At 42.7% G+C, this 16,589-nt stretch overlaps 1 protein-coding gene across 2 annotated transcripts in view; it reads left to right on the top strand.

Moving 5' to 3' along the window:
- The first annotated feature begins 345 nt into the window (after nucleotides 1-345).
- Nucleotides 346-16,589, top strand: part of CCNL1 (cyclin L1) — a 41,748-nt gene continuing 25,504 nt past the window's right edge. The window contains exons 1-3 of one of the 2 annotated variants that reach the window (XM_030216015.1): nucleotides 346-717; nucleotides 959-1,033; nucleotides 2,539-2,648. In XM_030216015.1, coding sequence (XP_030071875.1) covers nucleotides 466-717; nucleotides 959-1,033; nucleotides 2,539-2,648 — 437 coding nt within the window. In that variant the 5' untranslated portion in view covers nucleotides 346-465. The remainder of the gene's footprint in view (nucleotides 718-958; nucleotides 1,034-2,538; nucleotides 2,649-16,589) is intronic. The other variant, XM_030216016.1, reaches the window with a different exon arrangement.

Below are 16,589 nucleotides of genomic sequence, written 5' to 3'. Positions count from 1 at the left end.
TTTATAATAAGTGTAAGAGAAAGATCAACCGTGCACTTTGAATTTACAGCTGAGGCATCAAATGTTAGTTGTAGAGCAGCTGAATACAACAAGTATTCGGTAAATAACCTGCCCAACCAAGCAGATTTGTGCTACAAAAGAAATGCTGAGAAATGACGCAAGGATCGCGTTACGTGTCCGGTCACTTTTATTACACGACATTACGTCATGTACGGCTCAAGAGATTTGCACAAGCAACTTCCCCCCCCTATCTTTCTCTCTCTCTGGAAACAAAATCTGGGCAGAGGGACTATTTCGTGTGGTAAGATGACCTCAGCGGACGGATACGGAGTTGAAGGCTAGTCAGCGAGGGGCGTTCTCCTGTCCCGCGGGCGGCGGCTGCGTCACAGACCGGTCGGGCTCGGCGCAGCAGGCTGTGTTCCTTTCATTCTTGTCTTCTGCTGCTGCCGAAGGTGCTCGCGCGTAATGGCGTCCGGTGCTCACCCCGCTGCTGCTACTGCTGGCGCCTCTAATCGCAGCGCAGACGGCGGGATCCTCATCGGGGACCGCGTCTACTCGGAAGTCTACCTCACCATCGACAACTCGCTGATCCCGGAGGAGCGGCTCTCGCCCACCCCGTCCATGCAGGACGGGCTGGACCTGCACACGGAGACGGACCTGCGCATCCTGGGCTGCGAGCTCATCCAGTCTGCCGGCATCCTGCTCCGTTTACCGCAGGTGAGAGGGCTCAGGGTTAGCGGGGGGAGGGGTGAAATCTGCCCTTGAGGTAGGGAAAGTTTCGAGAGGAGGAGGAGAAATAGGGGTGGGTGGGAAGGGGGGACATTTTCATGTTTTAGATAGGGAGGGGGGAGGGGAGAAATGCGGAGGCCGCTCGAGTCTCTGACGGGAATGGCGGAAACTGCTTCACACAAAATGGCGGCGCTTACATCGCGCTTTTTTTTTTCCGCCTCCCCCGCAGGTGGCCATGGCTACGGGACAGGTGTTGTTTCATCGCTTCTTCTACTCCAAGTCGTACGTGAAACACAGTTTCGAGGTGAGTGCGGATCGTCTGTGTGGGGGAGGGGGGGACCGGTATCCTGTGCTCTTCTGCTGAAGGCAGCTTGAGCGGCCATTACGCGCCTGCCATGCTTGGAGCCGGAGGCCTGGCGCAGACGCCTCACACAAAGCACCGAAGAGTTGGTATAGTTGTGGCCTTTAACCGGTTCCAGTGGCCCTGTAATTTAGGTCTAAAGGGGTCCAGCTAACTTAAGTCACCGAATTAACTTTTCTCTGCGTACTTTTTGAGTTTCCAGTGTTTTCGTAACGTTCAGGTAGACCAAAATACAATGGGTTAGTGACTTAAGTTGGGAGTTGAAATGTTTACATGAACAAAATACAGCCATACCAGCAGTCCTGAGGAACTGAGTTCGATTCCCAGCACAGGCAGCTCCTTGTGACTCTGGGCAAGTCACTTAACCCTCCATTGCCCCATGGAAGCCGCATTGAGCCTGCCATGAGTGGGAAAGCGCGGGGTACAAATGTAACAAAAATAAAATAGATACTATTGGAGACTCACAGAAGCAGAAGCCTGCGCGGCCACATTGGTGATCTGCAAGGGCTGACTTCTACATGGAATGTTGCTAGTGGAATAGCAACATTCCATGTAGAATCTCAAATAGTAGCAACAGTGAAGGAGTGGCCTAGTGGTTAGGGTGGGGGGCTTTGGTCCAGAGGAACTGAGTTTGATTCCCACTTCAGGCACAGGCAGCTGCTTGTGACTCTGGGCAAGTCACTTAACCCTCCATTGCCCCATGTAAGCCGCATTGAGCCTGCCATGACTGGGAAAGCACAGGGTACAAATGTAACAAAAATAAAATAGATACTATTGGAGATTCTACATGGAATGTTGCTACTATTGGAAATTCTACATGGAATGTTGCTATTCCACTAGCAACATTCCATGTAGAAGTCTGCGCAGGCTTCTGTTTCTGTGAGTCTGACGCAGACTCACAGAAGCAGAAACCTGCGCGGCCACATTGGTGATCTGCAAGGGCCAGGCACAGGCAGCTCCTTGTGACTCTGGGCAAGTCACTTAACCCTCCATTGCCCCATGTAAGCCGCATTGAGCCTGCCATGAGTGGGAAAGCGCAGGGTACAAATGTAACAAAAATGAAAAAAATATCCAGAAGGTTTATAACTGGTTGCACATAATTACTGTGCTGTAACGTGAGAATATCGTTTTTTTGGGGGGGTGGGGGGTTGGGGCCAAATATGCTTATTTTGGTTCCATCAGGTTTAACCAATATATTGCACAGTGATGAGCCTTGTGTGGTATTTAGTTCTCTTGCCTTACTGATAGTAACAGAGGCTTCATTTCTGGAATGTGAAATTTGCATCGAATGCAGAATGATTAATGTTGTTGGCCTGAAGAATCCCATTTGCAGTTTCTCCCCATTTTGTTTTGATTTCAAGCAACTTTCTGTGGGGAAATGCCCCTTGAAGAACGTACCATGCACTAGTGTAGAAACTTGTATTTCATGCCAGTGACATTTTTTTCAGATTGTTGCCATGGCTTGCATAAATCTCGCTTCAAAAATTGAAGAAGCACCTCGTCGTATCAGAGATGTAATTAATGTTTTTCATCATCTACGCCAGTTAAGAGGAAAAAGGTAAGAAGCTTTATTTATTTTGTTGTATCAATATAACTCTCAATTCAGAACTGGTAACTTTAAGAACAAAAATCTGTTACTTTAGTCATTGATATGTTAACATTACTGTTCAGTATTTATTGCGGTCTTTTGACCTTTTATTTTGTGGGAGCAGAAGAAACATTGGCCACAAAAAAAAAAAAAAATCCTCATGCTGTGACTGAGAAATGAAACTGTACAATGCACTATTCTGTGGTTGTGCATAGTAGTCCATGCATGAGCCTGCAGTAAAATATTCCATGTTGCTGGCTTTTTAATAGCTATTCCTTGTGGGAACAATTTAAAATGAATAACATTCCATCTCATTTTGCAAAGCAGCATCAGATTTCCGATTTTATGATGTTAGTATTTTAAATACTAACTGCCTTCTGCTTCTCTTCTCTGGTATATGTGGGAACTTAGGAGCTGAAAACCAAATTTCTTGACTTGGTATTCCTGCTATGGTTATCCCCCATTGACCTCTTCTTTCTGAAGTGCTTGAGTGCAGGCTTTCTGAACGGTTATGTTTTTTGGTGTAGATTAATTACAAATCAGAGAGCTTTTTTCAGTTCACTTTTTTAGCAGTCGAATATTGTTTATAATATCAAGCTATATGAAAATACAAGATCTTAAAAGGATTGAAGCCAAAACAGTTTCAAGGCAGGAACAAGGCTTACAGGTATTATCTTCTGGGCAGGTTTATTTTCCGTAAGTGTAATTTTAAAATTTTTCTAACTATTATAAGTTAATGTTGGTTACTGATCTTGAAATAAGCAGTTATATCAATTAAACAAGTAGAAGTTAGGTCTTGATAGCTGAACTGATGGTACACTTGTGATGCAACACGTTTAAACATGGTAGAGATTTAATAGAGAATGTGAGCTTGGCCTTAACCCTGGCCTGATTGACACACAGTACTTTCCTGAGTGCGAGTATTTACCTTACCATATTGTACATCATGTAAGAAATTACGAGATTGTGACACTTTTTTTTACAAACTGAGCAAGAAACAAAGGAATCACTTTGCATAATGAAAGGATGCTATTGCTGTTTGTATTTTACTCTTAAATGTGTTTAAAATACACAATGGTTACCATGGGTATTCTAATTGGTTTTTATGAGATCTTCATGAAGTATATTTTTATGCTAGTTTTATTTTTAATCAGGTAATAAGAGAATCAGCATAATAAGGGAAAATATATGATAAATTGAAAGCACTACACATTCTGTTGTGGAGAGACAAAAAGGAATACAAAATAACATGACCCTATAAATAAGCCATTACCAAGCAGGCATCAAAAACCAGAGGGGATCAAAGAACCAAGAACTACAGGGCTATTCTTATTAAGGGAGTCTTTTACTAAAGAATAGTACAAGTTACTTGCCCACAAGACCCATTTTATTCTTATGGGGCCTTTCTGCAGATAATGTGCTTATTAGTTAGTAAAAGAGATCCCTTTAGTCTTTTCTTCAAAACAAATTGATCACAATAAAGGGAGGGGGGGGTCTTTTACTAAAGATTAGCACATCTGCAGCAAGGCCCATATGGGTCTTGTAGCAGATAACATGGTAATCCTTTAGTAAAAGTCTCTCTTAAATGGGTTAACAAAAAAGTCTTCCCACTGAGTGTAATAACATTCATAGAAAGATTTTAAAATACAATACTGTAAAAGTATATACGAAAACAACCAGCTGATGCTTTTGAAAACTTTTTTATTGTTTTCCTCAAGGGGGGGGGGGGGGGAATCTTTATTTTCTATAAGGACTAATCAAGATTTCTTTTTAAAAAGTGCTTTGAGATGGTCTCTATTGGGTGAAAGGGGAAAATTGGAAAAATAGATCTTCAAACACTTCCAAAGACATCTTGAGTATTTGTCAGGTTACCCTTCTAAGGAGAAACAAGCATACCCGGATCACCTTCCATGGGAGATGCCCAACCTGTAGAAGTTAGATTAATAAAATGCCTTAGATGCAAGAAGTATAGTACTAGAGTTAGTTGTGAATATTCACAGAATAATTCTGGAACACGTCTTCAGCTTCAGTCAGTTTTCAGAAGGTGATTCTTGGAATGAATAACATCCAAATTTTCAAGCAGAGTATAACCTTTTTATTGGAACAATCTTCAGTAGCAAGTTCTGTGTGTGTATACTGTACTCTAGAGGTGGGCAGTCTGTGGTCTGCAGCTTGCCATTGAATTTTATGCACTCTGCGATATGGGTAATATACAAAGAAAACAATCAGAATTTGGACTGTTTTAAATACTATATTTTGGAAATATTTTCAGAATAGCCATTCAAGCAGTTTTTCCGTCATTTTTAATTAGATATCACAGAAGGTCTGTGCGTTTATGGTTCTGACATTACATAATGTTGCAGTCCACTAGGAATAGTACCGACTACTGGCCTTCTGTCTAAAGGTTTCCCATCCCTGTATTCATATGAATAAGCTATTTTTGTAGGTGAGGGACCTTCGGAAAATTATATTTAGCCAGCAATCTAGGACATTTTGTGCGTACTTACCTAGTATTTTCAGTCATTGGTCCCTCATACTGTATATGTCGACATCAGGTTTAGCTAAATTGCTACACCAGGGGTCTAGGATACTATAACTATTTTGGAACAAATAGTCATTCGTATCTCTTTTAACAGCTTCACAGAAACACAGTAAGGTGTCCACTCTTTGTAGCAGTAGCGTAGCCCCGGCCCACCCAAAATGTCATTTACCTTAGTGTGGCTGGCAGGGATCCCTAAGCCCCACCTGCCAAAGACCTTCTTCCTGCCAAATGAGCTTATTTTGAAGGCCCCTCCATCATGCACTTGCTTAGCTTTCATGCATGTGCAAAATTGAGCATAGGCGGAGGCCGGAATTGGGCAGCAGCGGTTCAGGGACAGTGTTGGCCGCCCAAGAAGTAAGCTTGTTTGGTGTGAAGGAGGTCTTCGGCTGGCGGGGCTTGGGGATCCCCGCCAGCACAAATAATTACTGGGGGAGGGGGGTGCGCTGGGAGGGGTGGCAGAAGTTAAATTTGGGTTTTGCTTTGGGCAGAGTTGAGGGCAGAAGACATGAAACTTTTGGCCCACTGACTTTGACTTGTATCCGCCCAAAATTAGCTAGCTAAGCTATTTTTTTAATTAAAGCCTGTGATGTCACTAGCTAAAACATTGACACAGACAAAATAGCCAAACTCTTTTTGTTAAAACCAGCACCAACAGCTTCAGAATGGAAATCAATAATGATGTAATAGTTGCTATAAAAGAACATATATATACCAAAAGCAAGCTGTGACTGCTTTCCCACATGTCCGGGTTAGAGCTGTTCATTTTAGCCTGCAATGTTAATAAATAATGCCTATATCAGTATTCAAATATATTTTTAATGTATCCCTTAATACTTTTATGTTCAGCTTAAAAATTGCTTAATGCTATTCCATTCCACCACATTTAACCCAAAGAACTTCTGAGAATTGCATTGAAATACCTAAAATTGTTCACACAAAGCTATTCTCACTTCTGTCTCCTCTCTGATCTGATCAATAATAAAACAAATTGAGTTGATCCAAAGAATGAGCTTCCTCCAAACAGTGACTAACCAAGGTGTTGTGGAAATGCCTGTATTAACACGGCTTTTATGTTCTGTTAAGCAGATTTGGATAGGTGTAGTGGGTCTGCTAACGTATAACTTCAAATACAACACCGGATAACATACAGTACAATTATCAAATACATGTGATTTAGTTATATGGTACCTTTCTGTTTGTGCTTGGATTAATCCACTCTCAATTCTATACTATAATAGTACAGAAGAGAAACTTATATCTTACCTGATAATTTTCTTTTCTTTAGTCAGCATCACTGTTTCTGAACCCAGTGAGTGTTCTCTTCCCACCAGCAGGTGGAGATAGAAAAAAACTGAATTTTAAGTAAGTATACATAGGAAATCAAATACGTTAGCGTTTAACTTTAACAAAGGAGACTATGATAAAATGAGAAGAACGGTGAAAAAAAAACTGAGGAGAGGCTGTGAGGGTCACAAATTTACATCAGGCATGGAGGCTCTTCAAAAACACCATCCTGGAAGCTCAGGCCAAATATATTCCATGTATTAAAAAAGGAGGACTGATGACAGCCGGCATGGTTAAAAAGTGAAGTGAAGGAGGCTATTAGAGCTAAAAGAAAATCCTTCAGAAAATGGAAGAAGGAATAGACTGAAAATAATAAGAAACAGCATAAGGAATGTCAAGTCAAATGCAAAGCTCTGATAAGGAAGGCTAAGGGGGACTTCGAAAAAAAGATTGCGTTGGAGGCAAAAAACACACAGTAAAGTTTTTTTTAGGTATATTAAAAGCAGGAAGCCGGCAAAAGAATCAGTTGGATCGCTAGATGACAGGGGGGTAAAAAGGGGCAATCAGGGAAGACAAAACCATAGCGGAAAGATTAAATGAATTCTTTGCTTTGGTCTTCACTGAGGAAGATTTAGGAGAGATACCAGTGCCAGAAATGGTATTCGAAGCTGACGAGTCTGACAAACTGAATGAATTCTCTATAAACTTGGAGGATGTAATGGGGCAGTTCTGCAAATTGAAGAGTAGCAAATCTCCTGGACTGGAAGGTATTCATCCCAGAGTACTGATAGAACTGAAAAATGAGCTTACAGAGCTATTGTTAGTAATATATAATTTATCCTTAAAATCGAGCGTGGTACCGGAAGATTGGAGGGTGGCCAATGTAACGCTGATTTTTTAAAAAGTTCCAGAGGAGATCCAGGAAATTATAGACCAGTGAGTCGGACGCCATTGCCAGACAAAATGGTAGAGAACAAAATAAAGAACAAAATTACAGAGCATATTCAAAAGGATGGATTAATGAGAGAAAGCCAGCATGGATTTAATGAAGGGAAATCTTGCTTCACCGATCTATGACATTTTTTTTGAAGGGGTGAACAAACGTGGATAAAGGTGAGCCGGTTGATACTCTGTATCTGGATTTTCAGAAGGCGTTTGACAAAGTACCTCATGAAAGACTCCAGAGGAAATTGGAGAGTCATGTGATAGGAGGTAGTGTCCTATTGTGGATTAAAAACTGGTTAAAAGAAAACAGAGAGTAGGGTTAAATGGTCAATATTCTCAATGCAGAAGGGTGGTTAGTGGGGTTCCCCAGCGGTCTGTGCTGGGACTTCTGCTTTTTAACATATTTATAAATGACCTAGAGATGGGAGTAACTAGTGAGGTAATTAAATTTGCTGATGACACAAAGTTATTCAAAGTCATTAAATGTGGGTGTATTGTGAAAAATTACAAGAGGACTTTCCGAGACGAGACTGGGCATCTAAATGGCAGATGACGTTTAGTGTGAGCAAGTGCAAAGTGATGCATGTGGAAAAGAGGAACCCGAATTATAGCTACGTTATGCAAGGTTCCATGTTAGGAGTCACCGACCAAGAAAGGGATCTAGGTGTCATTGTTGATACGTTTAACCCTTCTGCTCAATCTCAAAAAAGATATAGTGGAATTAGAAAAGGTGCAGAGAAGGGTGACAAAAATGATAAAGGGGATGGGACGACTTCCCTATGAGGAATGGCTAAAGCAGCTAGGGCTCTTCAGCTTGGAGAAAAGGTGGCTAAGGGGAGATATGGTAGAGGTCTCTAAAATAATGAATGAAGTGGAACGGGTAGACGTGAAGCGTCTGTTTACGCTTTCCAAAAATACTAGGACTAGGGGGCATGCGATGAAGCTACAATGTAGTAAATTTAAAACGAATCAGAGAGAATTTTTCTTCACTCAACATGTAATTAAACTCTGGAATTAAATTAGTACGGTCCTCTTGTAATTTTTCACAATCCTCTCACGATTTAACGACTTTGAATAACTTTGTGTCATCAGCAAATTTAATTACCACTCCCATCTCTAGGTCATTTATAAATATGTTACAAAGCAGCGGTCCCAAGCACAGACCCCTGGGGAACCCCACTAACTACCCTTCTCCATTGAGAATACTGACCATTTAACCCTACTCTGTTTTCTATCTTTTAACCAGTTTTTAATCCACAATAGAACACTACCTCCTATCCCATGACACTCCAATTTCCTCTGGAAATTGGAGAGTCATGGGATAGGTGCTGAAGATCTGCATACCAAGGTCTACAAGGCAAATCTGGTGCCACCAGCAGGACCAAATGAGGATGACATGCAACAGTTGACCCACCAGAGGCCAGAGAGGGAAGACACAGAGCAACACCACTGCTGGCCAGGGCTGAACCAGGGCATCAATCCCCTGAGGGGCTGGGTCTGTCCAACTGAAGAGGCACTCTACCTTCAGATTAGCTCGTGAGGCCATCAGGTTGAACCAAGGAGGCCCCCAGTGGTCCAGTTTCCACTCTCCTGGATTCAGAAAAGAGCAACTGAGTCTGCTTGCACACCTTCCTTTCTCACAGTATTGACTGCTGAAAGGGCCTGCAGAGGCTCGCCACCGCCTGTCTTCCAGGTTCCACCCAGCTTGTTGATGTACGCCACAGTTGTGTTGCCCAACATCACTGACCGCTTTCCCTTCAAGGAGTGGCTGAACTCCAGCATAGTCGACCGGTTCGCCTAGACTGGGCTGAGGAATCTCGCACAACCGGTGCGTCTGCACCCTCAGCTTCTCTGCCCGCTCCTCAAGGAGAAACACAATCTCCCATCACGTGTTGAAGTGAACTCCCAGGTACTCCAGAACCAGAAGGTGGATGACCAGATTAGTGATGTCACTGGTTTGAATTTCATTTTCTCTACCGCCATCTGCTGGTGGAAAGAGAGAACACCTAAGAAAGGTGCATCTTCTGAATATTTGTGCCTCTAGTATATGTAATGCAAGGACTTTAATATGAAATTGATAGAAAGTACATGCCAGTGTTCATAAATTCATGCTATACAAGAAGCCATATTCGTAAAGCTAAAGGTACCCACTGTTATGTAGTATTTTTGCTTTGTCATCCAGTAATTCCTGATTCACAAACCAAGTTCTCAATCTTTTTTGATTTGGGGCTGAGAGTGTCCTCTTGTAATTGATCAAACAAATGCCCTAGATTTGATTATAATCTGAATCAGAAGAATAGATCCATTATAACCTAAAAAATTGTCCAATATATATATTGGTAGACCCAACGCATGTGGAAAATTTAAGATCTGTGCTACTGCAGTACAGTGTACAGAGCAGATTTAATATCTATGCTGATTGTTTAACAGAACATAAAAGTTGTTAATACAGGTATGTCCACGGCCACTCTGGTCCCTTGGTATTTGGAGAAGGCTTATGATTTAATGTTAATCGGTTTATTATTTATCAGATACCAAACTCCATCAGAGATTAGTTTGGCATGAACAATTTTGGATGCAGTATTTTAATGCAATTCTCATTTGCTGTTGGGGTTAGATGACTCTGTGAAATGGAACAGTGTTTAACCTTTGAGGTGAATGTAAAGTATCATAGTTTAAAAAAATTCATTTTGTATATCACTGTAGACTTTTTTAAAAATTAATAAGGATGACAGATGACGAGAACACTAATTTAGACATGGAGAGAGAATATCTTTGGGGGGTTTGTGTGTGTGTGTGTGTGTATATATATATATATATATACAGTGGGGGAAATAAGTATTTGATCCCTTGCTGATTTTGTAAGTTTGCCCACTGACAAAGACATGAGCAGCCCATAATTGAAGGGTAGGTTATTGGTAACAGTGAGAGATAGCACATCACAAATTAAATCCGGAAAATCACATTGTGGAAAGTATATGAATTTATTTGCATTCTGCAGAGGGAAATAAGTATTTGATCCCCCACCAACCAGTAAGAGATCTGGCCCCTACAGACCAGGTAGATGCTCCAAATCAACTCGTTACCTGCATGACAGACAGCTGTCGGCAATGGTCACCTGTATGAAAGACACCTGTCCACAGACTCAGTGAATCAGTCAGACTCTAACCTCTACAAAATGGCCAAGAGCAAGGAGCTGTCTAAGGATGTCAGGGACAAGATCATACACCTGCACAAGGCTGGAATGGGCTACAAAACCATCAGTAAGACGCTGGGCGAGAAGGAGACAACTGTTGGTGCCATAGTAAGAAAATGGAAGAAGTACAAAATGACTGTCAATCGACAAAGATCTGGGGCTCCACGCAAAATCTCACCTCGTGGGGTATCCTTGATCATGAGGAAGGTTAGAAATCAGCCTACAACTACAAGGGGGGAACTTGTCAATGATCTCAAGGCAGCTGGGACCACTGTCACCACGAAAACCATTGGTAACACATTACGACATAACGGATTGCAATCCTGCAGTGCCCGCAAGGTCCCCCTGCTCCGGAAGGCACATGTGACGGCCCGTCTGAAGTTTGCCAGTGAACACCTGGATGATGCCGAGAGTGATTGGGAGAAGGTGCTGTGGTCAGATGAGACAAAAATTGAGCTCTTTGGCATGAACTCAACTCGCCGTGTTTGGAGGAAGAGAAATGCTGCCTATGACCCAAAGAACACCGTCCCCACTGTCAAGCATGGAGGTGGAAATGTTATGTTTTGGGGGTGTTTCTCTGCTAAGGGCACAGGACTACTTCACCGCATCAATGGGAGAATGGATGGGGCCATGTACCGTACAATTCTGAGTGACAACCTCCTTCCCTCCGCCAGGGCCTTAAAAATGGGTCGTGGCTGGGTCTTCCAACACGACAATGACCCAAAACATACAGCCAAGGCAACAAAGGAGTGGCTCAGGAAGAAGCACATTAGGGTCATGGAGTGGCCTAGCCAGTCACCAGACCTTAATCCCATTGAAAACTTATGGAGGGAGCTGAAGCTGCGAGTTGCCAAGCGACAGCCCAGAACTCTTAATGATTTAGAGATGATCTGCAAAGAGGAGTGGACCAAAATTCCTCCTGACATGTGTGCAAACCTCATCATCAACTACAGAAGACGTCTGACCGCTGTGCTTGCCAACAAGGGTTTTGCCACCAAGTATTAGGTCTTGTTTGCCAGAGGGATTAAATACTTATTTCCCTCTGCAGAATGCAAATAAATTCATATACTTTCCACAATGTGATTTTCCGGATTTAATTTGTGATGTGCTATCTCTCACTGTTACCAATAACCTACCCTTCAATTATGGGCTGCTCATGTCTTTGTCAGTGGGCAAACTTACAAAATCAGCAAGGGATCAAATACTTATTTCCCCCACTGTATATATATATAATAGTCTTTTTAATCGCTGCACAAATAGTGCCATGGTATATACATTCATATACATTCTGACCACCACAGCACTATCTGGTCAGTGATCCAGATAGTGGCGAAATTCAGCCCACTTACCTGTTTACCAGATAATGAGGTGGGGATTGTTTTAATGAGACCAACTCCCCCACCCCCAGTGCTGTGGTATTCTAGGGTAGGACGGACAGGAGCTCCTGCCTCTGTTCGCACTGAGTTCAGAATGGTGGCCACAGCCTTTAGCAGTGGTCTCATGGTACAGTTGCTGGGGGTCAGGACCCTAGCAGTAGTACTGCGAGACTACCGCTAGATGTCATGGCTGCTATTTTGAACCTGCAATACCATTGCATTCTTAAGGTAGGCTGGGTTGAGGGGAGAGCTTCTGGAGAAGGGTGGATTCACTCCCATTATCTTTCATGTCAGTGTTAACAGCATTAATGTTAATTACTGTTCAAATCTGTGGAGGAGTGGCCTAGTGTTTAGAGCACCGGTCTTGCAATCCAGAGGTGGCTGGTTCAAATCCCGCTGCTGCTCCTTGTGATCTTGGGCAAGTCACTTAACCCTCCATTGCCTCAGGTACAAACTTAGATTGTGAGTCCTCCCAGGACAGAGAAATATCCAGTGTACCTGAATGTAACTCACCTTGAGCTACTACTGAAAAAGGTGTGAGCAAAATATAAATAAATAAATAGGCATGAACAATGGCTAATCAGCACTGTACACTTTATATAATGTTCTCTTGGGCCAGACATCACATAAGTTATACAGATGTGTCTTCCACACATGTGGAAGCTTTTATTTCCTCTACTTCTGACCAGTTGATTTGGTGAGACTCTGTCCTGGCCGCCTTGGATCTCGTTTCACTTCTGGTTAAGTTCATTGCTTGCTTTGGTGTGTATCGTGTGTGTGGTTTTTATGGACCATGTGTATTTTGACATCAACTATTGCGTCACTGTAGATCAATTTCCATTAATCTTGTTGGTGCTGGTTTGTAGCGCAAAGAGTTCAGCCTTTTTTGTTGTATTAATAAAGTTGTAGCCTGCGATGACACTACAGCTTTCGCCAAAAATTCCAGGGGGAGAAAAAAATGTGTTAAGAAACATGGGCACCTTACTGTTAAAACTGTTAAAATTAGATTTTCAGATAGAGCTACCAATAACACTTTTGTTGCTGAATGGAGTTAAGGATTCTTGGAATCTTGGACCCTTGACAGTAATTTCATAAAACCCAGCATATACTAGACAGTATGAGGAACTGATTGAAAATATTAGCTGACAAATGGTGCAAATGTCCTAAATTACTGGCTTAAGTGTTTTTCTGAAGGTTTGTCATCTAAAAAAAAAAATAGCTGATTCATGGCAGTAGTGCATATATTCATAAAGTGCTATTGAAGATAGTATTTAGTTGGTTTCTTCTGAGACTTTCGGTCACTAGTTTTGTGTTTTAACAAGAGTAGCAAAGTTTGAGTCTGTAACTCTTTGCTCACATTCAGTACCCTGTCTTGAGTAGCCAGCTTAGTGACACTCTCGCTTAAAAATTTACAAAGTTCCAGAAGGATCAATCAGTACACATTGATCAGGCAGCTTCCAAAGCTGTTAACTCACTGGGATGCATGAATATCATCCCTTTCATTCTTGTTATCCCAGGGAAGGTGGTAGCCTGTAAGAGTATGGTTTGAGAAATCACTTCAAAGCTGGTGGATCTTGACCTGACACCTGTTTAGGCTGCTAAGGCTTAACCTTTTTTCTCCTATCGTTCTTTGCAATTTGTGTTAATGTCTATCCTTCACTAGAAAGCCCAATCGTGGATACGATGGAAGTGGACACAGTACATTGCAAATTTGCAGGCAAAGGTAGAGGGGAGCAAACTATTGGACACAATAGTGTCTGCTTCAGAGCCAGAAAGGCCTGTGCCTCATGACACTCATCAGGGTCCTCCTTCAGTCAGAAGTGGCACAGAGTAGGAGCAGAAACTGTTTGTGGGTAGGTCTTAACATACCTGTTACAGTACATGAAACCATATTGTCTCTTAACGGGAGTTCAGTAGTAGTCCAGTTCTCCCCCTCCCCCTTCCAAACAGTTTATTGGTGCTCCTGAAGTGGTTTTCAGAGGGGAACATTTTTCATCATATGATGCTGTTCTGCTGCTGGCTGTTCTTTTATTCCAGTTTCGGTAGCCACCCTTGATAAGGTCATCTGTCAGAGGCATGGCCTCAAGCCCAAGAAAGGGGGGGATGCTTTCGTGAGAGGTCTACCCAGGTGTAGGGGACCCAAAGTTGTGAAGAGTTCAATTTTTTATCCTACCTGCAGCTGCTTGTCAGTCACCGTACCTCTTCAGATATGTTTTATTTCTAATTTGTATCAATCATGCTAGTGCATTTCTTTAAAAAAAAAAATGACATCTTTCTCATTTCAAAGCCTTACTTGGCAATCTTTGTACTAGATATATTTGAAGCAATACATCTGGATTTTTTAATTTTCCTTGTTTGCAGAAGACTGGATGCTTTTCTGTTGAGCATTCCCTGCTTCATAGGTCGGATACCATCTTTAGTTCCCGTTGTTTTTTTTTTGTTTGTTTTTTTTTTTTTTTTTTTTGTTAAATCATTACGTTATTTCCAGAATTAAATTCTCAAATATATTTCTCTGTATATGAGGGTCCATGAGATTTTGGGTGAGAAAAGTAGTTTCCTTACCTTCTCTGATATACCAGTCTGAACAACTGGGTTGTGTCTCTCTCCTACCAGCAAATGGAAGTAGAGATATAGATTTTCCAGTGACATCACCAGTACATAGGTATTGCCACACAGACCAAAAGATCCATCAAGCCCAGTATTCTGTTTCCAACAGTAGCCAATCCAGGTCACATACCTGGCAAGATCCCACAAAAGCTCAATCCATTTTATGCTGCTTATCCCAGAAGTAAGCAGTGTATTTTCCCTAAGTCCATTTTAATAATGGTCTATGGACTTTTTCTTTAGGAAGCTGTCCAAGCCTTTTTAAAACCCTGCTTAGCTAACTGCCTTTACTGCATTCTCTGGCAACAAATTCCAGAGTTTAATTACACGTTGAGTCAAGAAAGTTTCTCAGATTTCGTTTTAAATTTACTACTTGTATCTTCATTGCATGCCCCCTAGTCCTGATATTTTTGGAAAGAGTAAACAAATGCTGGTACCTTCTGAAATTCTCTTTTTCTGCCTCCAACAGATGGTAAGATGGTTCAGGCTGGTGCAGCAGGTTTAGGCCACGCTCCCCAGAATGCAAGCAAAGGCCTATGCTTCTGGTTGAGCTTAATAGCCTTGCTCCTGGAGTTTGGTTCATGAACCTTACCCTGGTAGAGTGCAGATTTTGATTTTCCACCGTCCTAAGCAGCACCTGGGGTGTCAGCTTAGTGTGGCTTCAGGTTCAGACCTTACAGCACCTTGCCTGTGGTGGGTGGTCTCTTCCCCCCCCCCCCCCCCCCCCCCCCCCATAACAACTAGGCAGCTTTGAAAAAGAAAATTGGAATCTGCTGGCTGCCTGGTACTTTATCTCTGTTTTTCTAGTGGAACAAAGCTTTAAAAAAAATATATATACACACACACACACACCTAGAGGAGCAAGGAGGGAGGTTTCCACTGCCTGGTCTCATATGCAATCCCTTCAGGCAGCTCTGTCGTACTGGGCCTTGAAGTTGCAGGACTTTGCGTTTAATTTGTCTCTACTGTCTGTGGTAGGAAGGAGCCTGTTTGGTGGAACAGTTATAACATCTCTTGAAGGGAGTTCTGTCTCATCCTTAATGGATTGCAGTGACCACCGACACCAGCCTTTGGGGAGGGGGGTATTGCTTCAATTGAGTGGTTTGGGGCAATGGTCCTGTGTTGGGAGCATTGTGGACATTCAGTTGGCTAGAGGTAAGAACCAACTGGTTGACCACCACAAGAGTTCCTCCTCTTGTAGGGGAAAAGCAAGCAGTTCAAGGGATGTCAGGAAGTTCCATATTTCAACAGGCAAGAAGGAACCATAAATCAGGAAGTGATTCAAGTGGCTGCAAGCATTTGCTGATGGGCCAAGTAGCATCTTTCTGCGGCTCACATTGCCCAGAAGGACAATGTTGAGATGAACTTCCTCAGTTATTTTGGATTCTGGGGAGTGGGAGCTGGGCCTGGTGGACTTGTGTCCTGTGAGGCCAGCTTGTCTTCAACCTTAACCCAATGGTGTCAGTTGATCTCCAAGGTGGAGCACTTCTTTAGCTGCAGGAGGGTAGCTGGCCCAGTTGGCATCCATGCCTGTGTTCAGTGGTGGCTCAGGCAGGAGCCCATGGATATCTTTCTTCTGTTGTCTTAGTTGTGAGGGTTCTGTGCGCAAATTAATGTCGCCTTTCCCTCCAGGGTTTTCAAGACTAACTTTGGAGGTTGGGATACTTGGATCTCATTTGTCTGGGTGCGGAACCTCTGCTTCCTCTCCCCAAGGGCCGAGGCCTCCTGGGGCAGAGCCTAGTGGAGAGGGAGGATCCAGATACCTTCTGGCCCCTGAGAGGTGGTACTTTTGAGTTGTGTTCTCCTCCATGGTAGCCACCCTCCTCAAGGCCCATATAATACCACCTCATTGTAATATGTCTGGATTTGGAAGGTCTTTGAGTGTTGGAAAGTGCAAGATCCTGACATGCAGGAATTTTTCCAGAAGGGGTTTGAGCAAGTCTGAGGTTTTAGCTCCCCAAAGT

Source organism: Microcaecilia unicolor, chromosome 10 (genome assembly GCF_901765095.1).
Source record: "Microcaecilia unicolor chromosome 10, aMicUni1.1, whole genome shotgun sequence".
Lineage (NCBI taxonomy): Eukaryota > Metazoa > Chordata > Amphibia > Gymnophiona > Siphonopidae > Microcaecilia > Microcaecilia unicolor.
Note: the sequence above shows the minus strand (reverse complement) of the source record. Positions and strands in the feature narration are given on the sequence as shown.